The following is a 23130-nucleotide window of genomic DNA, read 5'->3' on the forward strand; positions in this document are numbered from 1 at the left end:
TGACAAAAGACATTCAGGAGACATTAACGTTTGACAAATTCATGACAAATGCATCCACAAAACCTCAGATTGAAGCTTGTACAGATAACACCTGCCATATTCCATACATAAACTACTGAAGCTTCAGCAGGCGGAGCTCAGCGCCTTATGTCCTGCTTATAAACCCTCCAGCAGGTCTTCATCTGCTGATTTCCAGCAGGACCAATCGCTTCGTCTGCACCCTGGTAAGTTTGATTGTTACATTTGGTGCACTAATGTGTTCTGTGTGAATAATGCTATGTCATATTATATTTACTATAATTAAAAAAAACAGAATGTTTTGAGTCAGAAAAGGTTTTCAGCTTCTGTGCCTGTTTCTGAGGACAGAGGTCAGAACCTGACTGGTAAACGTCACGAATGACAGAGGATCAGTCATTTAGATAACCTGTTGCATCCAATGAGCTTAAGGAACTTTGTACATCTCATTTATTTTGAAATATACAACTTAGCCATTCATAAATATCCCACATAAGGAAAGTTTTTACATGAACTACGCAGAGCTGATTCTCACGTTGGACTATGGGAATGTGGGAGGAATATTTTGTTTGTGTCAAAAAAGCGTTGCATTGAAACATAAATTATTTTACCGTGTTCAGCAGAAACCTGTTAAAAAATGTTACTGGATTGATTTCACTTGAGAATTCAAAAGCATGAAAAGTTGACTTGGGGGGGTAAAAAAAAGTGTGGCATGTCATTCATAAGGAATAATTTCAACAGCATTAAACGTAAAATGTGAAACTGTGAACATGAAAAAAACCAAAAGTAGTGGCGACGTAATTTTTTATTTGCAAAAGCTGTAAAAGTCAACGTTTCATTCCTTCCTCCTCCAGATCTGACTTGTTAGCACGGGTATCTGCTCTGTCCAAAACAGGAGTCAGGACCATCATTTGTTGTTAAAATCTGTTTCTCATACACTGAGCAGATGTGGCTGTGGACACTCAGGGGTGGACATGCCAAGTCTGGTCTGACTTCTATTCCTTAGATGGTCTCAATTGGGACTGAAAATGGGTTTGGACCTCTGGAGCCGGCTCTCTCGCTCCTGGTGATCGCTGAGGTCGGACTGTGGGAAAATGTAAACGGCTGTGCGTGTGCATAACAGCCAGAGGCTGTTGAGTGAGCCTTGCAAAAGTAGTAAAAGTACACTTTTTGAACTTTCTCACAATGTCAACGTGTGTCATCGGAATGCTGTGTAATAGATCAATACAAAGTGAAGTGGATGGAAACGGATACGTAGTTGTCGCAATACTTCGCTAATACAAATCAGTGCTGTCCAACTGAAACGTTGTCTCTCTGAAAATGTCATTTATAAAGAAATGAGAAACACGTCTTACTCCTGAATGTAAATTCATAGCATTAGGTCAAGGTTACATGCTCTATGACACCTTCCACTGTGAATGCATTCATACAATCACAAACAGAAGCTGAGTAAAAAAATTTTTAGTAAAAGAAAACCCCAAAAATGGAGATTTTAAGGTTTTTGCCCGCCAGCAGCAACATCTGAATAGTGTGGCATGTATTTGTAACATGTTCTCGTCTCACCAGATGCTGTAAAACAACCAGTTATTAACTGTTAACAACTTTAGCTTATTAAATAGTCAAGATGAGAGCCACTCGTGTGTGTGTGTGTGTGTGTGTGTGTGTGTACGTGTGTGTGTGTGTGTGTGTGTGTGTGTGTGTGTGTGCGTGTGCGTGCGTGTGTGTGTGTGTGCATATATATAAAATTATTACTCTCATTTTTTTGACCCACATACATAAAGCAATGTCTTGTCAGAAAACTGCATCTCACCCAGGAAAACACCATTCCCAATCCCAACATGGTGCGTTCCACATTTCAAACACTGAAACATGATCATGTCAGAGCATGAAGAGGCAGGTGAAGGATCCTCCCTCTGTGCCTACGGCGCCCCCTCTGGCAGTTAATTTGATGCAACAGGTGTTCTCAGTCATTGAGGGCAGGTTTCATTCATGCTACATTTACTATGAACACAAATGAACTCGGTGACACTAAGGGCTGGTTTCTCTTTGGACTGTACCCTCTAAACGGGAGAGGAAGTGGATTTAGACACTAGCAAACCACCGGAGGTGGTTCTCACTTGACAAGTGGATTCAAGCTAAATCAAATACAGCTGTGCTTACAGCTGTGCTTTAAATCCCCATTCATATTAAACCAGCTTTTAGCAGCCGCTGTAGTCCGCCTATGCACAAACAGGAAGCCAAACGGCGGCGTTTTGGGGAAAATCGATTCCTGGTGAGAACAGGGAAAAGTTATTTTCAGGTTGCCACTTTTGACAGCAGCAGGTATTTCCTACAGTAAACGTCACTCACGTTCTGTGGCTTTGTGTATCACACAGATGGGGACTCTACAGCTGACTGTGCCTGTGTGCTTCCATAAAAGGAGGCCAAGCGTGGGGAGGCACGCCACCGCATGCCGTTTATTTCCACTCCAACCACTGTTGTGGAATGAATCACAGCTAACTTTAAAATTTCTGTCTGTCGCCAGTTTTCAGTTCTTTCTTCCTATTATATTTTGAGAAAACTGTTGAGAAACACTCCAGTGATTTAATACATTAAGACAAAAATGCAAACAGGAAGAGTCTAGGCTTCTTCTCATGCTCACTGAAGGGCAAGATATCCTTCTTTTTCTAACTTTACCTGCGCTGCGAAACGAGGCAACGACCTGCACACGAACAATCAAACACGCCGCATAAAAGGTCATTGCTCCAGCATGCTGCGGCTCGTGAACTGTGAAGAATTCCTACCCTGGTCGGGGACCTTTTCATACGTGACCATGTTTGGTCAAGTGGAGTAAGGAGCTGCAGCTTCTTGATTGATTGCAAACGCCTCTCTGGCAAGTGTTTATCTATATTCATGTTAAAGTGCTTTCCCCATCTATTACTGAGAACCTCCTCTGGGTATGGAGCAGGGGAGTAGGGTCATCTGATTAACCACATGCTGAATGTCTCCACGTTTACGTCTATGACACATCTGATTAATTACGAGGAGAGTATTAAAAGCCTTATCCCCAGAAAATACAAAAACAATAGGGCGAGCGGGCGTTCCTCTGCAATGTTGAGGGGTTAAGAAAACCTTGTATGTTGTAGATTATTTATTTATTTGTTTAGAATTAGGCCATCTTTTGCAATTTAACTGGAAACAAATGTCCTGACATGTCAGTATTTGACCCATCTACCTTGAAAGATAGACCCTCAGTCAGAAACCTGGAGGTCTTCCATCAAAACTGAAGTTTAAAGTACAAAACTCTTCCTGATGCGTCACGACCTCTCAGTTAACTTTGGCTTCAGCTAGTGTAGCGTCAGATTTACCGGCACATAGTGGAGGTCGAAGTCTGAATTAAACTCAGGGTTGTGGCAGTGAATAATAAGCGGAAAAGTCATAAGTACGAGTGAAGCCATAAAATCTGGAATACTGCCACAAATGAACTTGTTAATGAGGCGCCACAGGCAGCAACGACATGATTGTGATGACAGCTCCCATTTTTACTCCAACAAAGATTATAAAGTCAGAGGCAGATTATATCACATGTTTCCAGAGTGTTTATAAAGTTGCACAGTTCTGAAGTTAATATTTAGGGTATTTTTCATGAATTACATCAGTTCATGTCATTCAGGTTTAACTTCATCACTAAAGCATCAAGTAAGAAGAATTAAATTAATAGCAACCAACCGGAAAAAATAAACGTTTTTGTTTTTTCATTCATCCTCCAAACATTTTGACTGATAGTCATCATTCCTCTCATTGTAAGTCGTATATGCCTCTCATACATGTTTCAAGATTATTTTCAGTAGCATCAATTTTTCTGAACTCGTCTTTATAACTCTTAATTTCACAACGTGTACCAAGTTGTTCCCTTGAAGGCAATGTGTTTTTGGGTTTGTTTGCATCCTTGGACACATTTTGAACTCTTCTTTATTATTATTATTATTATTATATTATTATTATTATTATTATTATTATTATTATTATTATTATTATTATTATTAATATCTTATCATATATATTTTTTTACGTGGGTCGAAAACCTTCGACCCATGTCATCATGTCACTTCGGCTTCTGTTGCTTTCCCCACCTTTGAGCGGTAAACGCTGAAATGAAGGGATGCCCTTTCATCCCTTCTGCCAGAAAAGGGATAAGTGTTTTGGATTTAAAGCAAGAGTCGGGCTGAGGAGGAGAAGGGAGGATGAGAAAGAAAACGAGGGGAGCAGGGAGGCAGGCTTTGCCTTTTCTGGTAGTTGAAGTCACTGAAAGAGCAAACAGGAATCCTCCGAGCTGCTGAACGGCTGAGATACAAACCAGACTGCGAGGGCCGATTCATGACGAGGGAAGAGCCGCTTGTGGACTGAACTTTGTGGTCGCCAAGGTATTGTAAACTAAGGTGCACTGTAGTTTTTATCTCTCGCATACATCATTAAGCCGTCCGGTGGTCCGCATGCCTCACGTGCCACATATAAGAAGCTCCTCGTCTTCGATGCTCTCTCTTTCAAATGTTTGGATTGTGATGATAATTCCCACAGAACTGCAAAGACAAAAATGAAAATGAAGAAATAAAGTAAGGTGCTGGGGCAAACACTCAACAAGCAGCACGTAAGAATGGTGTTTGTGTGTTTCAGTGAGTGAGAGAGGAGAATCCTTGGGGCAACATGGACGATGACTTTGACCGCCGCATGGAGCTGAGGAGGCAGAGGAGAGAGCAGATGCGTCAGGATGCAGAGAGGTGAGCGGAGACTTGGACACAAGTCACAGGTTTCCAGTGCGAACATGAACTCGGTCGCACATGGAGAGTTCTTGTCAGAGGTTTGCAAAATCTCAACATCAGAAGGATCTTTTAAGTTTTTGTTGTCTATTGAGGCAACAAAAAACCTTGGTGCATATCTAAAAGGAACTAGCTCACGCTATTATTGTTGAAGTCGTTGTGGGGCTTTTCATTCCCATCCCCACAAAGTCAAGACCGACTTCTACTTTAGAGTCGGTGACAGATCAAACTCCTGGCAGAAAGACTGTTCCGGCTGTTTTCTCACAGTCTTCCTGCCAGCTGCTGCCAGGCGGGTCGACCCGGCCCGCCCTCCAGCCCGCCCTCCAGCCCTTCGGCTTCTCTTTTCTCCAACTGTGCCAGACTCTGGAATGCTTTGACTCTCTTTCTATTTCAGCGCACCATGACCCGCTCCGATGCTCTCGAGCCGTTTTAGTAACGTTTGCTCTCTTCATGTCTTTCTCCTTCTCTCTCAGCAAACAAACAAACAAAAAAATGTCTAGATGTACATCTAGACAGCTGGAGCCCGTCTGTGTCAAAGGGCCTTCACTTTTATGCTTTCTTAACATCTTACTAAAACTTTGGAGGAAAGGAAGAACATTAGCAAAATAAAAGAGAAGAAATTGAAAAGATTTAGTGAATTTGCTTCATGTTCAGGTTTTTATTTCTATGTCAAAGAAGATGGAGACGCTCCTAGTGTTTGTTTTAGGAAAGAATACATTTTGTTTCACTCCACAGAGACTCGCTGATCTAAGTAAGATCGAATGTCAACAAAGAGGCACAAATCTTTGCTTGCCGTTCCATGTCCTTTCACTGTTTCAATGAACTACTCTGAAACCAATAGACCTTTATGTGAACATGTTCTGCCTGCGCGTTTTTTCAGGGGCATTTCCATGAATGACGAGGAGGAGAAGGAGGCCCGAGAGCGAAGGCGACATGCCAGGGAAGAAAGGAAAAAAACGAGAGACTCGGACGAGTCTGGAACGACGGACACGGCCGACACCAACAGGTGCCGGACGGCCACACGAGACGGCCGAGGGGATTCGCATTCTTTGTGTTTCCAACGCTGCTGACGCTCGCCGTGACAAAAACACTGTCAACATGTTACAAACGGGCAGAGGAAGTTTTGTTGAGGGTGCTTGGCAGTCGAGTTTGTGAGCGTGACAGGGAACATTTCTAACCCAGGCTTGCAGGTTGCTTCCCCACAAATTACAGATTACTTCCTGGGACATTTCAGAAACCCATCAGGTCCTTTCCCAAACTTACCAGGAATACTTTATGAAAAACGAATGACACTTAGCAGGTACTTTCAGGAACTTATTCATTTCCCGCAACTTCTGTCCGATGTTTGAAGCGCTTCTACTTAAAGGAAGCAGCGAGGTATTTTCCAAGAACTTACTTTGCCCTACGTGGAACTTATCAAGTAAATCCTGTTTCTGAACTTTCATGAGTCTCTCCCAGAGCTTATATGTTGCTTTCTAGAAAGTTGGAGGTTATTTTTCAAAACCTTCATGTAACTTAATTGGTAATTTTGAACATTAGATATGCACCTTCAGTCACATTTCAGTGAAAGTAACATCTCAATTATTGGAAGTTACCGATATTCTTAAAAGCTTTCTCCAAAGAGGGTTTTTATTGTCATTGTGTTGGCAATAATAGTTCATTAGTTCATTAATGTCAATTTTCTTCCTCCTTTTGACCAAAGCTGACAAAGCATCCACTCACTCATATGAGATTTGATTGCAGTCAAATGTGAACCTAAGTTTCCAAGTCTTGTGAAATAAATAAATAAAAAGATTTTATGTTTGTTTAGCGCGACGGAGACCGAATCGTCCACGACCGCTCCTGGAGGAGCGGAGGATGACCAGGCTCTGCTGGAGCGCCTGGCCAAGAGGGAGGAGCGCAGGCAGAAGAGGATGAAGGAGGCGATGGAGAGGCAGAAGGAGCTCGACCCCACCGTCATTTCCACCAACGGCACGGACGGCGGCCTGCAGGAGCTGCCCCCCGTCAGCAAAGGCAGCAAACACACGGAGGAGGAAGAGGAGAAAACAGAGGAGAGGCCTGCTCAGGAGGAAGCCACAGATACTGAGACAAACTCATGGGGGAAGGAGGAGAGAGACGAAAAGAAAGAGGAACAGGTGAAAAAAAGTGCTTTTGTTTCTTTCTTTTTATTAATAACAAAGAAGAAGCAGCTCTTTGTCTCTTCACAGGATGTTGACACACGGTTTGTTTTCTAGGAGGCTGAGGAGAAAACGGCACCGACCGAAGTTGAGCAAGAGGAACCCGATTCAACGACGAACGACACCGAGGAGGAAGCTGTTCCGGACCAACACGAGGAGGAGGAAGGAAGGAAGAGGAGAGAAGAGGAAGAAAGACGGCACAAAGAAGAAGAAGAAAAGCTGAGGATGGAGGAGGAAGAGAGGCAGAAAAGGGAACACGAGGAAAAAGCCAGGACGGAAGAGGAAGAAAGAAAACTAAAGGAAGAGGAGAGGAAAAGGGAAGAGGAGGAACAGCAACAGAGAGAGATGGAAGAGAGGCTCAAGAAGGAGGAGGAAGAAAAGAAAAGTGAAGAGGAGGAAAACGAGAGAAGGGAGATTGAGGAGAAACAGAAGAAAGAGGAGGAGGAGAAACAAAAGCGGGAAGAGGAAGAAAAGCTGAAGCGGGAAGAGGAGGAAAAGCACCGAAAAGAGATGGAGGAGAAGGCGAGGAAAGAAGAAGAAGAAGAAAATCAGAGGCGGGAAGTGGAGGATAAAAAGAAGAGGGAGGAAGCCGAGAAGCAACGGAAGATAGAGCAGGAGGAGAAGAAGAAAAAAGAAGAGGAGGAGAAGCGGAAAAAGGAGGCGGAAGAGAAGAAGAAGGAAGAGGAGAGGAGGAAACGAGAAGCGGAGGAGAAAAAGAAGGAAGAAGAGAAGAAGAGGAGGGAGCTGGAGGAGAAAAAGAAAGAGGAGGACAAGAAGCGGAAAAAGGAGGCGGAAGAGAAGAAGAAAAAGGAGGAGGAGGATAAACGTAAAAAGAGAGAGGCTGAAGAGAAGAAGAAGAAGGAGGAGGAGGTAGGACTGTAGTTCCCTCTGTGGACATTGTATTCTAAAAGTTGTCAGATTTATGTACAAATATGATAACATTAATATCATATTTACGTCATTTTCCTCTGTCTGATCTTTTTCTGATTGAAGGAGGAGAAACCTAAGAAACTTGGCTTTAAGGAGAAGGTAAAACTGAACCAGCACTTCTTCCACCGATGTATTCAGTTTTGACTTTTCAGTACGCCTTTGAAATTTTGTCTTTTTCTTCGTGGAATAAATATGCTATAAAGAGAAGTTCAATCATTTTAGAAATGGGTGTTGAAGTGTCCTCTGCATTTTCTGTAAACACAAGAGTCCAAATTATTCCCACAGGGTGAAGTGAACGCATCTCCAGTAACATCTGCATAAACGTCCATTAGCAAGTTGCAAAAGGAAACACACACGCTTCCAGGAATTACCGCTGTTAGGTGGAGCGACACAGATCCCACAGCGTAACGCTGCCACCACCGTGCCTGGACGCACCGTCACTCGTCCAGGCGTACTTTCTCAGTTCAGGCCAAACGTCGTCATAAATCTTTTCTCCAGAGCGGCGCTTTTCGACACGCGCAAACATGAACTGAGCGGGAAACGCATCGACTTCAGCTTGCAGCCGGACATTTACTGAAATATTAATACATTTGTGGGTGTAACTTTTCACCAGTGTAAATGAGAGAAAATTCATGGAGTCATTCATGAGTGATTGTCTATTACAGTCACTCAAGTTGTCTTTGCGTCGAAATAATCAAAAATAAATAAAATGAGAAATAAATATATTTATATATCAACAATATATGAAGCTCAGGTGTATGTAAAATTCTTACTTGTACCGTATAATATATATATTTATATATATATTTTTTTCTCTTTCAGTTAAGGTAATATATGTAACCTTTTCTTCCTCTCCATTCAAGAATGAACCTGCCAAACAGAATGGAGCCATCTTTGAGAATAAACTGAAGAAAACAGAGAAAACCACAAGGTAAAACGTGAAAAACCACGCCTTGACATAAAACCAAATGAATGCTAATAAGGGGTTCGCTGTGCCAGCAGGGACGGCGCTCCTCCCAGCAAGGCGGAGGACGCCGAGCGACGGGAGGCCGAGCGCAAGCTGCTGGAGCTGAAGCAGCGGCGGAACGACGCCGAGAGCGAGGAGATCGAGAAGATGAAGCAGAAGCAGCAGGATGCGGAGGCTGAGCTGGAGGAGCTCAAGAGGAAGAGGGAGGAGAGGAGGAAAATCCTGGAGGAAGAGGAGAAGCAGAGGAAGAAGGAGCAGGAGGAAAAGAAAGCCAAAGAGCAGGTGATTACGTGCTTCCCGTAAAGGAAGTATCTGGGGTTTTAGTTGGAGTTGGAGTTTCGACAGTTCATGCTCTTTGGCTGCACCGCTGTGTTTCTAACAGGAGGAGAGAAGGAGGATGAAGGAGGAGATAGAGAGAAGGAGAGCAGAGGCTGCAGAGAAGAAGAAACAAATGGGGGAGGAAGCAGCAAAACCTGACTTCACCATCAGTCCGAAAGGCTCCTCTAAGGTGAGATGTGGAGAGTAGAGTTGTTAACTTTACCACGATTTCAAAGCCTGCAGCATGTAGTTAATAAAAAAAAGGTTCTAAATGCTGATCTTGAATGTTTTTCAGTACCTTGGTGTCCATCACCTCATGCTGACTGAAAATGAGCAAAAAAAGACAGAAAAGAAGTTCAAAAAATTATTAGAGTACCATCGGAAAGTCGAAGACGACACTGAAAGATTTCTGGAAGACAATCTCCTTTTCTTTAATGAAATATTGTACATATATCCACATTGCTGACACTCTAACTTCACAGGTCAGGTTTGTTTCTTGTTGACATGGACTGTTAATTCTGAGCAACGCTGTCTCATCCTGCAGATTGGGGAAAAGGCAGAGTTTCTGACCAAGTCTGCTCAGAAAAGGTGGGTCAGACGACAACTAGTACATGAGCAAATATAAACAATCAAACATTTCCCGCTTTATATCAAACGTGCAGAATGTTTTTCATCCATTCAACAGCCCAGCGAGGGCGTCACATACTCCGCTCGTGCCAAAGATTGGGAACAGATTGGAACAGTTCACCTCTGCTATGCAGGTGAGACTTAATACGATCAAATTCACCTTCAGTAAATGTAAAAAGGGGAAAAGAAAGCATTTCCAGAAATGTATGTGTGTGAATTCTCGCGAAATTGACAGCGAATAGAACAAAGGTCTGCAACTTGCACCTCCGCAAATCTCCTTCAACATGTCCTCCACCTAAAGCAATGTTTCTCAGTGTCACTGCCCTGCATGTTATCGCTTGTTTCCTTCCTGACAACAATCAAGACAACAATGCTGAACATGCAGTCAGCTCGAAGCGCATGTCAGAGTGTTAATTCCTAAAAATCCACAGAGAATCCATCTGTGGCAAGACTTTTAAATTCACACTTCCAGTTGCTCTCCTGCATGTCTGATCATACAGGAGGACTTGGGATGCTTGGGAGGAACAGTCACGGCAAAACACAAAACAAAACAAAAAAACACAGAGTTTTCAAAAGCAGTTTAATCTATGAACTTCAGCAGCAGCAGCAGACGATCCGTCGCCAAGACCTAAACATGTCTATATCTGGGAAATACTGTAGGACAATGTTTACGTTGTGCTGATCAGAACCCTATAAAACAGATGCAGTCCAGCAATCGGGGGAGGATGTCACTACGATCGGGCCAAGATTCCCTCCCGACTCGGTTGTGCGGATTTGGGCTGCAGTTTGTAATAATCCTTTGTCGTTGGATCAAAGTCGTGCGAGGAGAGTCTTCTTCCTGAAGCATCGCCATGCCAGCATCTTGAGGACACTGACAGAAGACTGTCATCCCATACAACTTCTCTCGAAACAACATCTCTGAATACTAAAGTGTCGGTTGTGGATTTAACCCCTGCTGGGTGGTTGTACAAACCAAGCAGCCACCCCCTTAACAAATCAGCCGGTGGTGTGACTGCCTCCCCTGGCGAGTCGTTGGACTCAATCCTCCCCCCATCACTACATCAATCCTTTAACTAAACACATGGAAACACACACACAAAAAAGCAAAGACAATGAAAACATTTCGAAAACAAAATCTTCAGTGCGTTGCTGCATGTTGACACGAAGGAACTGGACTCCCCTATTTTGTCCCACAGGGAAACAAAGAGGTCAAATCCCCCAGGTCTCCTTTGGCCGACATCCCCACGGGAGGAACGCGCAACATCAAGAGCATGTGGGAGAAAGGCGCCGTGAGCAGCACCGCCCCCGAAAGTCCAGCAAACAAGGTGAGACAGGATGCCTGAGAGGATCAGACGCATTTTCCGATATCAGAAGGAACACCAAAGGTGAGAATCCTTCTCAACTCTTCCAGGATGTGGCTGGCATCAAAGGAAGTGTGGCAGGACGCGGCAACAGCTGGAAGGGGAAGCCTGCAGAAGCAGAGAAGACCCCAGCTCCAGCTCCAGCTCCAGCAGCAGCACCATCACCACCAGCAGCTGCAAAGCCACCAGTAAGACCTGATGAATCCTTCTCTTCATGTAGCCACTATAACACGACACCCGTGTTGCTTTGTGACAGTAATCCTTTGATATTCTGAGCACGCTAATTTCTTCCTTTGCTCGTCGACGTATCGGTCTTTTGTTAACTGGAGCTTTTGTGTCGGAGCTCCATGAATGAACGGCGTGGCCCACAGGAGTCTGGTGACCCCACATGGACTGTTTCGCCAACAGCATCTGCTCTCACTTCTCACTGCTCCTTTTATACTTCTCAGACTTTTTCTAAAGCTTCAACGTGTATTATTACCTAAATGCCCGAAAGGAGCTTGTATTAAGAACACTGCTGGAAATGGGATAACTGTTAAAATTTCATTAAAAACAGTACAATGCATATTTATCTTTGTTTTGTCATGCTTGACAGCAGTGAGAATTTATCATTCTACATTAACGCAGCAAAAAAAAAAAAAAAAAACTTAAAAGTAAAAAAGGACAACAGACAGAAACTGAGAGGCCCGTTTATTTTATCTGTACATACATGAATTGTGTCTCTGCTGAACTGCTACTTGCTGGACATTGTGTTCTTGTCCAGAAGTAGGACACAAGCTGCTAATCCCACCAGCTTCTCTGGAGACATCACACCGTCTCCCCTTACAGCAGCGTTTCTGAATGACGTGTCACATTGTTCTGAAGCACAATTTAAGAGCAAAATGACTTTGGGGTCAAATGCGACTTGTGACTTGTTGGCTCAGCGTGCCGCAACTTTTGCATCAACACCCCCCTCTGATGGAAAAACGCTACACAGCAGTCTAGAGGACTGTTTGTGTCATTTACTATTCCCGACTTTTGTTTTGTTTCTTTTTTGGTTTATTTCCTGTTTGCTGTGGCAATTTTTTTCCTTTATGATGTCCTTGTTATTTGAAGTTATTTCCTGAATTTATTAACTAATATGATATAGACAAGAACAGTTTTTGAGGTTTTTTAGTGTCTTCATTTTCCCATCAAGCAGATGCTAAATTAAATGGAACGTGTCACTGAACATATTGAAAGAAATACTATTGAAATGTAATTTAGACAAAGCACTTGCAGCAGCAAAATGTTGGAAAGAATCAAATGAGCAACATTAGACATTATCGGACACAATAGTAACCAAACCAATTTCAGAATCTCGCGAATGTACATTATTCTATTGACCGTTGCAAAACATCGTTTGAAACTACAACACAAGGTCGATATATTATCCTGGAGTAGTGTCACATTCTTACTTTCCTCCAACGTGACAGGAAGCCAAACCAGGTGAAGTTGGCAAACGCGGCATGTGGGAAGCCAAGAGAGGCTCAACACCAGCCAAGGTATGGGATGCAGACTCACCTCACCTATTGTCTTTAAGGAAAATCCCCAGTCGAAAAACTATTTGGCATCACTTTCAGAAGGTGTCTGCGTCTATAATTCTGTTAATTTACATATAGTTCAGCTTCATTAATGAACAAATTCTCTTCACTCTAATCTATATCCATATCCATGTGTATTCTTTATAAATAGGTGTTTGTATAGATGGAAAACGACAGGAATCAGAGCTCTTTATTTTGCTTTCAGCCACACATGTTGTGGGTTGGCACCACATACAAAACTGAATGAAATCAATTTACTTTATGGAGGTGTCCGAAACGAAGGAGACGTTCACGTCATTAGTTCCTGCTGTCGTTCTTGTTTCTAGGTGGCGGTTGGAGGGAAAAGCAAGTTCAATTAGAAAGACCCAAACGGTGAGTGACCGACACATATTTTAGTGCTTTTACTCATTGGATTTATTTATGTTCACTTTGTAGGTTATTTGCATGAGTTTTCTCATTTTATCTGCATTTCTATGCTGTTTTAGAAAACTGACAAAACATGGAACAAATGGTCATGTTACGAAAGAGCAAATTAGTTTGCTTCTGCACTCAAAGAAGGGTTTAGGGTGAGAGTAAATGGTGCAACTGCAAACCTACCAACAAATGGCTGGCCTCCCAGGGAAAGCATCAATGAGAATCCAAGACACCCATGGTAACTCTGGGGGATCTGGAGAAATCCACAGCTCAGGTGGGAGGAATTGTCAACAGATCAAATATGAAGTGTGTGACACACAAGTCTGCCCTTTAAAGAAAAGTGGAAAAAAGAAATCCACTGGAGACGCAAACATCTGGAAGAAGGCGCACTGGGTCACATGCGACCGTCACTAAACGTTTAGGCACACGCAGCCTGAAAAGCGTCGGGCTGTGAGGATGCTTTTCCTTAGCAAGAATCTGCCTGAGCTTGAACCATTTTGCAGAGAAAAGCAGGCAAACATTTCTGTCTTTGTATTCATAAAGGTGCTAGAAACTTTAAAAGAGTTGTGGCTAAAATTGCAGTGACAGGTGATTCTGCAAAGTATTGATTTAGGAGGCTGAATACAAAATGCACCACATACTTTTTTCTTTTTAAGAAACAGAAGGCCAAAAACAAAAATGGTGGACTTTGTGTCAATTTGATGTAGTGTACTTTAACTTATAAATGTTGATTTTTAAAAAACGTACCTGGCTAATTGAGTCAAATAAAGGACCGGATCAGTTCTAGCTCTTTCTACAAATGTGTAAGACAATTTATGTTAAACCAGCGTTCACCTTTACCAGTCAGGTATGTTTGCTTATATCCTTGGTAAGATGAGGAGGCTCTGACTGATTCATACCCCATAGGGCCCTCATAACTTCCCCAACCCAGCTACTGCACTTTGTAGAAGAGAAGTTGCTCTCTGTAAATCAAATCTCCTGCAGGGGATATTTGGGCACAGGCTCAGATCTGCGGCACCGAGGTCTATATTTAAAAACGTCCACCATGACCTTGTTTCCCAGTATAAAGAAAGTTCCAGACTCCTGACGTGTCTGTCGTGTTTTTCGAAGCACACTGTTCACCGGGTGTGCCACCTGGATTGCCCGGTGACGCGCAGAGAGCCAGTAAGCCGTCAGGCATGCCGCAGTGCAGCTGCTTGATTTTCACATTAAAACTGAGTGCTGGGAAGGATTACAGACACTTTGAGCTGCGAGTCGGCCTTGTTCGCCAGGCTTATTCAATCTGCGTGTCCCGCCGTATGGAAACATGTCTTTAGAAAATCATGCAAAATTCTGAAAAATATAAACACTTACGCACCATATTTTTGTGAGCGTTCAAGCACTTTGCTGTGCCGCTCAGAATGAACCTCATTTGCCTACGCACGCCAGAGCAGAAAACACTTGATTGTAGACATCCAGGCCTGGATTTGACCTCCAACTATGATATACTTTTTGAGGAAAACACCTTTCAGGCCACGTTTATTGGTGACAAAAAACCCCAAAGGTCTCTTAGAAAGGGCACCAATGTTCCCTTGTGGGCAAAAGAGAGCCATCCTGAAGGTCAGCCACTGCGAAGGCACTCCCCACGTCAAGCTTCTGAGTTAGAGTAATCAGGCAGACCACAACACACAACTTGGATTTTAAGAAAGTAATCTAATGAAACCAAAACAAAATGTTTTGGTCTCAGGAATACTTGTAGCATCTGAAAAAAAGCAGGCGCTGCTCATTTCTTTGACTGACATCTCTATTGTGAAGCACGGTGATGGCTGCATCATGCTGGGGGGATGTTTCACCAAAGTATTGACCAGAGACTGTGAATCTTTACACACACACACACACACACACACACGCCTGTTTTGTCCATTCTGAATCTGGTCCGTTTGGTGAAAAAGGTTTGAACATGCAAAAATCTGGAGAAAGCTAAGTGGTGCGGATACTCAGCCGTAAACGGAGAGGTGTCGGCTTCAGCCATAAATAGCGATCCTTGTTTGTTCCCTCCCAGTGTCTTCATGAGAAATGGACAGCTGAGGAATGAAGTGAAGGGCAAATGACCAAGTTTCAACCACAAAGAGGCTTGTATTGACTTTGTAGTTGAGGTTTCGAAAGAAAACAAATGCCAGTTTGAGCTAGACATTTACATTCATAAAGGAAACTGAATATAAAGCTTTGGTAAACAACCTTGAGGTTAATGCTGTTTCACACCCACTAAACTATCAGAATCTATACATAGCCACTTTGACATATGCAGTGACTATTACAACTGATGTCTTACTCTTTGCAGGCTTAAAAATGAAATAAAATTCAACAAAAGCAACCGATGACTTCATGATCAAGCTGTTTTCTGTCTGAAGAGGTTCCTGCTCTCCTTCGGGCTCCTTTGCCCTTCACCACACTTCTCATTCCTACCAGAAAGGGAGCCGACGTTCCAGGCCGCGGGTCATCTGCACCAGCCAACATCTGCACCAGCCAACATCTGCTCTGTGGTTCGAGAAATTCTGCACTGCTGCATATTTGATCACTTTCAACCCCGATCCAGGAGAAGTTGATGCGATTACGCCTAGTTTCGGCTACCTAGACGACTGCCGTGAGGACTCATAATCTGTTACCCAGCGGTAATGTGACATGCAAATGAGACAAAAACATTTAATAGTGAAATAATCATACTTTTACAATTTCAGTGACCTTTTAATACCGATGTCGGAAGTTGTTCTTTGCAATACATGCCCCAAGGTACAAGTGTGCTAAGCAATTTCTTAGAGCCTCCAAACCAACAGGGGGCGCCCAACACCACTGCAGCTTTCACACAAAGTCTGGTTTACGCATAATTTTCTATTTTTATTTTAGATTGTTTCTTCTTTTATTGTGTGGGGAATATCTGTTGTAACTGTGTAACACAAACCTTGTCGTCCTCTGTATTCAAAATTTACATCAGTGTAGTCTGACGGTGAAGAAAATATTTTGTACTTAAATGTTTAAAGGCAGCCCAGCTGCTTCATGCTTCTCATTTCTATGCAAAGGTGAGAACTAACAACTTAAATCAATGTGAGTGTCAGGGAAAGCATTTCGTCTTTGTTTTTGCTTTTTCTAAGTTAAGGTACGTTCTCCTATAATACATCATGTCCACCATCTTTTCAGACAGTAGACATTTCTAACAAAACAAAAGACTACAAAGATATTCTGATATTTTTTTTTAAAACTTGAGTGACATCACTGTGAACAAAAGCAAATGGATATGAACTGAAGGAACATGCAGTTAGACATGCAATAGCAGAATATATTATGCATATTAACCATTAATATAATGACTAATATCCATAATATTAACCATTATGGATAATATTCAATAATGGTTTTGAACATGGATGATATACTGTAAAGAAATGGTAAGATGTGGCTGTTTAAAGTCAAAATTAGCAAGAGGCCCTATTCATCCATGGACTTTCAGCTTCTTGAAAATGAACTTATTTATTGGTAATAAATAAGTTCATTTTTAAAAGCAATGCAAATTGGAACCTTATATGTTTCTAAGGCTTACTAGTAAATTAGTTTAATACTTTTTTAAACTCTTCTTTAAGGTTAACATAACACTTTAGAAAGTCCTAGGATTGTTTCAATATATTGTATGTCATGTCAAATAGTTTTGGATTATATTGCTGATGATTAAACATGGGGCTATATGAGCTTCTCACTGTATGTACTTGAGCTTCTCATGCTATGACCTTGAGTAGGATGATAAAAAAAAAAAATTAAACAAAAATGTTAACATCATCCAAAACAGGAATGTACAAATTATACCTACTACTGCTGTAATGTGGCATATTGGTAATTACAGTTATGTCTATGTAACATTTATTATTTTTGAATGAATTTGAATTATTAGTATTTTAATTGCATTAACAGCACCTAAATACAGTTGTAGTTCTCCTCATTTTCCTTTCTGTCCTTTGCAGAGTAAGAACCTTGTTAATTAGTCAGGCTATCTGCTCTGCCGGTCGGCCTCTTGATAGATATTACTGTGTTCTTTGCACATGGGAATATTTCCACACGTTCAAACTTATCTTTCATGTGAAGCGAAAGGTAAAGAGTAGCTGCCTCCTTCCTTCCAGCAGTGTGCAGAAAGAGGCGTGTGTGCTTCACGTTTCAACTACATGCGCCTCATAGCTGAGAAATAAAAATAAAAAAGAACTCTGGGCACAATGACGATGCTCCCTCTGGCACCTCATTAAAAAGACATTAATAGCGTGAAACAGGATGATGAATGATGAAACCATGGGTTTTTAAAAGCTCGACATAGCTTCATATCAGAAACAGACCCATGCCTAATTATGATTTATGCGATCCTCGTTGTCATCATCACAGGAGGTAACATCGGCGTGACTGTTTGGACTTGATCACGACTCTGTTTCCGGAGGCAGCACCTGTCATCCGGACATTGAGAGAAAAGCCCCTATATAGTGCCAGTGTTTTACCAAGTTGTTAGTAACTTTCACTGTGGTGCTGCTTTATAGATCGGTGAGTGGAGATGTGGAGCTTCTAAGGATTAGGGAATCTGTTTGTATCACTGAGTTTGTCCGCCAGAGAATGTGTTGACCTTTAACTCATCGGTTTCTGCTGCAGAACCGGTCGGCTTTTCTATCGAGCTTCGAATTGTTCTCACTTTATCAAATGGACTGCTGAGATTTTTGTTTTATTTTTTTTCAAGATTTGTTTTGCTGCCATTGTCACCTGCCACCTTATTTTGTGCTGCAGTCCAGTCTGTGATACGTTGGATCAACAAGTTGATGATCTGCACCTGTAACCACCTTCTTCCATCTGTTTTGTTTTGTTTTGCACCTTGCCTAAATGTTGTCGCGATTCGATCTGTTTGACAATATTGACGTTAGCAATAAAATTAAAAAAAAACATTTGAAAGAAAAAAATAAATAAATAAAAACACAGACCTTGTTCTGGTTGTGTTGCGTCACTTTCTACCTTCAAACAACTTGCTAAATTATGAGGCCGAGTTGAAACTCGAGGAGGTGGTGAAAGATTAAATGACTGCATGATATTTTACCAGAGCAGGAATATACCTGCAGAATGTGTGTGTGTGTGTGTGTGTGTGTGTGTGTGTGTGTGTGTGTGTGTGAGTGAGTGAAACAGCGCCATGATGTCCAGCTTCCTAACAATAGACTGGTTAGCCATAGGGCGCTGCGGTCACATGAGTCGGGAGGGTCGGACCATGTCTCCTCGATGCTCAGGCTGCTGGTGAAGCTCAAGGAGCTGAAGTCTGAAGCTGCTCATCTCTGACCTCCCTCTGTCTGGGTCACAGGTAAGAATGATTAGCAAGTTCAATATGAACATGAAGAGAACAAACAAAAAAAGTCCAATTTATGAATTCAGTTATTTTTACTGCTTGTAAAATGAATTTAAAGCTATAGTTTGTCTTCCTTAGTAGTGATTTTCAGAGTGAAATGTGCTCATTCGTACTCTGCCTGCTGATTTGTCTTAAGACTCGTACTAATTTTCTCACTTAGAAACAAAAAAGATCTGAATAAAATCCAAGTTAATAGAATATGAGTTTTGGCCGTCATTGTTTTTTAGAGTTTGCATGAAAAGCATCAGAATTGATCAGGAAGTCATTTTGCATTTGCATAAATACACGTCTGATCTGTAGATTGCCATTGTTTTCTTAACCCACACTTTTTTTTTCTTTTTTTTTTGTCATTTATCATTTTAGGACATATTTCTGTAACTTTTTCAGGTGACATGAGCTTTATGGTCCATTTATTTCAGCAGTAGTCTGATGTTTAGTCCAATAACAACAATAACACTCAGTCCTCTGTGAGCCGTCGCCAGGTCTGTTGTGTTGTCTAATGATCAGAAATATTTGCCTGTGTAAATATAGTCTGATGGAGGGGGTCGGGGGTCCATTTTGCAGAACTCAACCAGAACCAAATGTCAGACACAGAGGAAGTAGCGGGCGACGAAGTTCTGTACGTAATCAGTTTTATTGTTGGTGAAACAACTGTCCGAAATAAAATATCTGTTTTGCAAATGTAAGTGATGTTAAATTAAGGTGTTTCTTCTTTCTTTCTGTTTTTTTTTTTTGTCTGTGTTTCTGTCTTGCTGAAGAGAGGGAGAAGGTAAGAAAACTAACATACCTAACCTATTTTATTTAAGTCGCACAAAGCTCAAAAATGTCCAACGTATTAATGTTGTCCAACATATGAATAATTATACGCCAGTGTTCGTCTCGCAGTGGATACATTTTTTTGACCAGTTCCAGTTTTTTTCTTTTTTTAATGTCAGGACTCTTGTATTGGTCTCAAACTGAGACCATTCAAGAATTGCCCTCTTTGTTAGCAACGCCTTGTCAAATTTTTGAAATGTTCCTGATTGAAGATCAACCTTTATTATAACCTCAGCTGTCGCAGCTGTTGGAAAGAGGGCCACACTACAGCTGAAAATAAATTTATATGGGTCATTTGTGGTGCTTTTCTTCCCTGTTTTGGGATGGGTATTAATATCCTGACTGTACATTTTATGGGGTCCATTCTGATGTGATTCTCAGGCCCCCAGGAAACTCTGAATGCGGCATAAACAAACATCGGTCTCACCTGTCGGAGCTTTATACTCTGGATTTATCTCTTAATAATGTGCAAATGAATGTTTACACAGCTTAAATGGGCGAGAATTTGATTCACACGCATTAGTATGTTGTTGTTTTATTATTATTACTATTTAATACATGAATAAAGCTGATAGCCAGATGGACAGAGAAAGTTACCGGTCGTGTACGGGTCAGACGGAAACGTAAAAACTTTCAAGGCTGAGTTTTGATTTATACAACGTTGAGGTTAGTGTGCTGGAAATCTTTATGGCTCATCTGGACGTCGTCTCTAAAGAAAGTTGAGTGTCTTACGCCAGTCTACACCCGAACTACATTAGAACAAGAGTAATGACAAAAAAAACATGTTTAATAAACGGGTCACGTGCTTTCTCCTTCTAGCTGTGCCTTTTCAAAAGTATTCACACTCAACTTTTTTTTAAAGCTTCTTTTCCCATCACAACCGCAAACATCAGTGTATTCTGTGGGATTTTTTCCCCCGGCAGGTCAACTCTGAGTAGCTCACTGCTGTGAAATAAAAGGAAATAACGTCTTAAAGAAACATTTTAATTTGGTCTCCTGGGTTAAAAAATTTTTGCTGCGCAACTTTTTTCCTGTCACCATGAATCTGAGCTTAGTTTAGGTCTTGCCACAGATTCTCAATGGGATTTAAGTCTGGACTTTGACTGGACCGTTCCAACACATGATGCCCTGAACTAAGCCATTGCATAGAAGCTCTAGCTGTAGGTTAAGCACTATAGCTGTTTTGTTTTTTTTTTTTAAAGATTTTAACAAGCTTTCTTCTTTAACTGTCCGGTCCTCTGTCCATCTTCCCCTCCGAAGAAAAGCTTCCCCGCAGCATGATGCTGCCACCGCTTACGGCTTGTGGAGATCACAACCAGTGATCCAGACATGTGAATCCCTTCGGTTTTCTGAAACTATTTGGTTTGTGGTTTGAAGGTGACAAAATCTAAAATATAAATAAATAAAGGGTCGTGGTTATATGCTAAACTGTTTTCAATGACTGACTCGCTCACACTGACCTCTATGGTTTCAAATTTGTCTGGATAAACACGGCACTTCCTCAACTGACTAGACTGTTTTCCTTTCTGTAGATGAGTCCAAGCCCAAACCCAAGTGAGTGTTTAGCTTCTCTTCTTTGCAGCAGTCAGCCTTCCACCGCCATCAGGATTCATATTACGTAGTAATAACGCATCTCTACCTTCTGCAGGTTCATGACAAATATTACAGCCCCAAAGATGCCTGATGGGGAAAAAGTGGACTTTGATGTAAGTTCACCTCCTTTTCTGATAATGCTACATCCACTTGGATCCTTGTACATCTTGTCATAAAGGATGGCCCTTCGATTCCTCTTGTGATGCCAGGACATCTACAGGAAGCGGCAGGAGAAAGACCTGGCTGAGCTGCAGGCTTTGATTGAAGCCCACTTCGTCCAGAGGAAGAAGGAGGAAGAGGAGCTCGTGGCCTTGGTCAACAGAATTGTGAGCATTTCTGACTCCGAGGAGAGAGGTCGATCTGACAAGACTCTATCGTAATAGTCTCCAACTTCTGTGTACAAATGTGTTTCAGGAAACTCGTCGAGCCGAGAGAGCCGAGCAGCAGAGGATCAGGGCAGAGAGGGAGAAGGAGAGGCAAGCCAGACTTGCTGTACGGTTTGTCTGCAGAAATACTCACTTCTTCACTGCTCTCTGAGCAGCACAAAGAGAGATTTGGTGGTTTTTTTTGTTCCTTTGTTCCTCTCCTGCAGGAGGAGAAGGAGCGCAAGGAGCAGGAGGAGCAGCGTAAAAAGCAGGATGAGGACGCCAAGAAGAAGAAGGCGCTCTCGAACATGAGCCAACAGTACGGCGCCGGTCAAAAGGTCTTCAATTTGGTTTTTAATTTGCTAAAGCGTTTCAATTTTGGATCAAAATAGGAAATTAGAATTTTTAAAAAAAATCTGGCATTCAAGATCTTCACTTGAAGTAAGGAGACGAGTTAAAAACTAGCAGACGCATAAACACAAATGAGTTTGTTCCTTAGATAACTTGTTTCATTTGATTTAATGAAGTAATTTTTATCAATTTAAACACCCACAATCCCACGAAGCAATAGCTGACTGTATTGTCAAACGTGAAAATATCATGTTTGAAAATAGGGCTGAAACGATTCCTCAAGTACATCGATTATTAAAATTCCTCGAGAATAATTTATCTGCCTCGAAGTTTCGTTAAATAATATTTTATTATTTAGTGCACCGTGTTCCGTGCTTTGAATTTATTTAATCCGCTTTAGTTATTGGGCGGGGCTAGCACTGCTATAGACAAAGCTATCTCCTGGTTCATTGTGAGAAGGAAGTCCATCTGGTTAATAGTTTACTTTCCACCTGATAAACAGAGTGACACCAGGAAAGGAGGCAAGAAGCAAACCGAGAGGGAGAAGAAGAAGAAGATCCTCGCAGAACGCAGGAAGCCGCTCACTGTTGATCACCTCAATGAGGACAAACTCAAGTACGACTCAGCTTGGCTTGTTCTTTTTGCTCAATTAGTCCCAGAACATTTTAATACACATGATGTCAATTTAATGAGAAATTACAACAAACGTGTTTAGGGAGAAGGCCAAGGAGCTGTGGGATTCGCTGAGGGGCCTGGAGTCTGAAAAGTTTGATCTCAGCGAAAAACTTAGAAGACAGAAATATGATGTAAGTCTGGCAAAGCAAAACAAGCATCATCGGTGTATTTTGCTTACATGTCAAATGCCATGCTGTGATTTTCTGCAAGCCACTAGACGCTCGATGTTTGTTTCCTTGCAGATTAACCAGCTTCTCTGCCGAGTTCAAGACCACCAGAGGCAAGTCTTAAAAAGAAAAGAAGTGCATTAGTGTACCATATTTAGTTCTCAAACCACGAAAGAAAAACCAATGACTAGAATCAGTCCTTATGCTGTAACACAATACGAGTTGTACCGTGCACACTGATGTTCTGAGTGTTTTTCTCTCCATGTTTCAGTGCCAAAGGTCGCGGTAAGGGGAAGATGGGCGGCCGTCTGAGGTAAAGCTGCCGCGAGACGGAGACGAGGAAGACCTTCGCAGCAGTAGCTGACCCGCTCAAATACTCCCAATTCTGTTTATCGTCCTGTTGTCTTAAAGTACGTGTCAACCATCACGAGATCAACACAATAAATAGGTCATTTCGTCCAATCTGATTCATTTCTACAAACCATTAATTGTCCATTTGTCCCTATGTGCATTTGTCTTATTTATCAGATAACACTGTAATAAATAATAATAAAAAAGATCTAAATGACAACAAATGTGTCTTATCTAGCTTTAAAAACAATTA

The 23130-nt window shown here is 41.9% G+C and overlaps 2 protein-coding genes across 7 annotated transcripts; both read left to right on the forward strand.

Moving 5' to 3' along the window:
- Window positions 1-171: 171 nt before the first annotated feature.
- On the forward strand, window positions 172-18150 carry cald1b (caldesmon 1b). 6 transcript variants are annotated; one of them, XM_055030764.1, is made up of 16 exons: window positions 172-224; window positions 4669-4772; window positions 5692-5817; window positions 6622-6946; window positions 7046-7858; window positions 7982-8017; window positions 8782-8849; window positions 8918-9167; window positions 9268-9393; window positions 9748-9791; window positions 9889-9964; window positions 11027-11155; window positions 11242-11379; window positions 12646-12714; window positions 13080-13125; window positions 15488-18150. In XM_055030764.1, exons 2-15 carry the CDS (start codon window positions 4699-4701, stop codon window positions 13110-13112), a joined length of 2307 nt encoding a protein of 768 aa, XP_054886739.1. In that variant the 5' UTR covers window positions 172-224; window positions 4669-4698; the 3' UTR covers window positions 13113-13125; window positions 15488-18150. The 6 variants fall into 6 exon arrangements, with proteins under 6 accessions (XP_054886739.1, XP_054886730.1, XP_054886752.1 ...); XM_055030755.1 differs by lacking the exon at window positions 172-224 and adding an exon at window positions 4298-4418; XM_055030777.1 differs by lacking the exon at window positions 172-224 and adding an exon at window positions 4298-4418 and having other exon boundaries at window positions 8921-9167.
- Window positions 18151-18384: 234 nt separating this feature from the next.
- Window positions 18385-22993, forward strand: tnnt2d (troponin T2d, cardiac). The gene is made up of 12 exons (XM_055029147.1): window positions 18385-18514; window positions 19124-19178; window positions 19318-19328; window positions 20908-20929; window positions 21024-21081; window positions 21178-21294; window positions 21383-21460; window positions 21561-21671; window positions 22187-22299; window positions 22400-22490; window positions 22602-22639; window positions 22798-22993. The coding sequence occupies exons 2-12, from the start codon at window positions 19141-19143 to the stop codon at window positions 22841-22843; spliced, it is 723 nt and encodes a 240-aa protein (XP_054885122.1). The 5' UTR covers window positions 18385-18514; window positions 19124-19140; the 3' UTR covers window positions 22844-22993.
- The last annotated feature ends 137 nt before the right edge of the window (window positions 22994-23130 follow it).

Source organism: Poeciliopsis prolifica, unplaced genomic scaffold, assembly GCF_027474105.1.
Source record: "Poeciliopsis prolifica strain line A6 unplaced genomic scaffold, Auburn_PproV2 SCAFFOLD001, whole genome shotgun sequence".
NCBI lineage: Eukaryota > Metazoa > Chordata > Actinopteri > Cyprinodontiformes > Poeciliidae > Poeciliopsis > Poeciliopsis prolifica.

Excerpts from the sequence above, each read along its gene's own strand:
- cald1b (XM_055030764.1), top strand. The coding sequence starts at position 4,699 with ATGGACGATGACTTTGACCGCCGCATGGAGCTGAGGAGGCAGAGGAGA. Across the intron at positions 9,792-9,888 it reads ACCAAGTCTGCTCAGAAAAG|CCCAGCGAGGGCGTCACATA; the intron begins GTGGGTCAGACG and ends TCCATTCAACAG. Across the intron at positions 9,965-11,026 it reads AGTTCACCTCTGCTATGCAG|GGAAACAAAGAGGTCAAATC; the intron begins GTGAGACTTAAT and ends TTTGTCCCACAG.
- tnnt2d (XM_055029147.1), top strand. The coding sequence starts at position 19,141 with ATGTCAGACACAGAGGAAGTAGCGGGCGACGAAGTTCT. Across the intron at positions 21,295-21,382 it reads TGGCCTTGGTCAACAGAATT|GAAACTCGTCGAGCCGAGAG; the intron begins GTGAGCATTTCT and ends AATGTGTTTCAG. Across the intron at positions 21,672-22,186 it reads AGTACGGCGCCGGTCAAAAG|AGTGACACCAGGAAAGGAGG; the intron begins GTCTTCAATTTG and ends CCTGATAAACAG.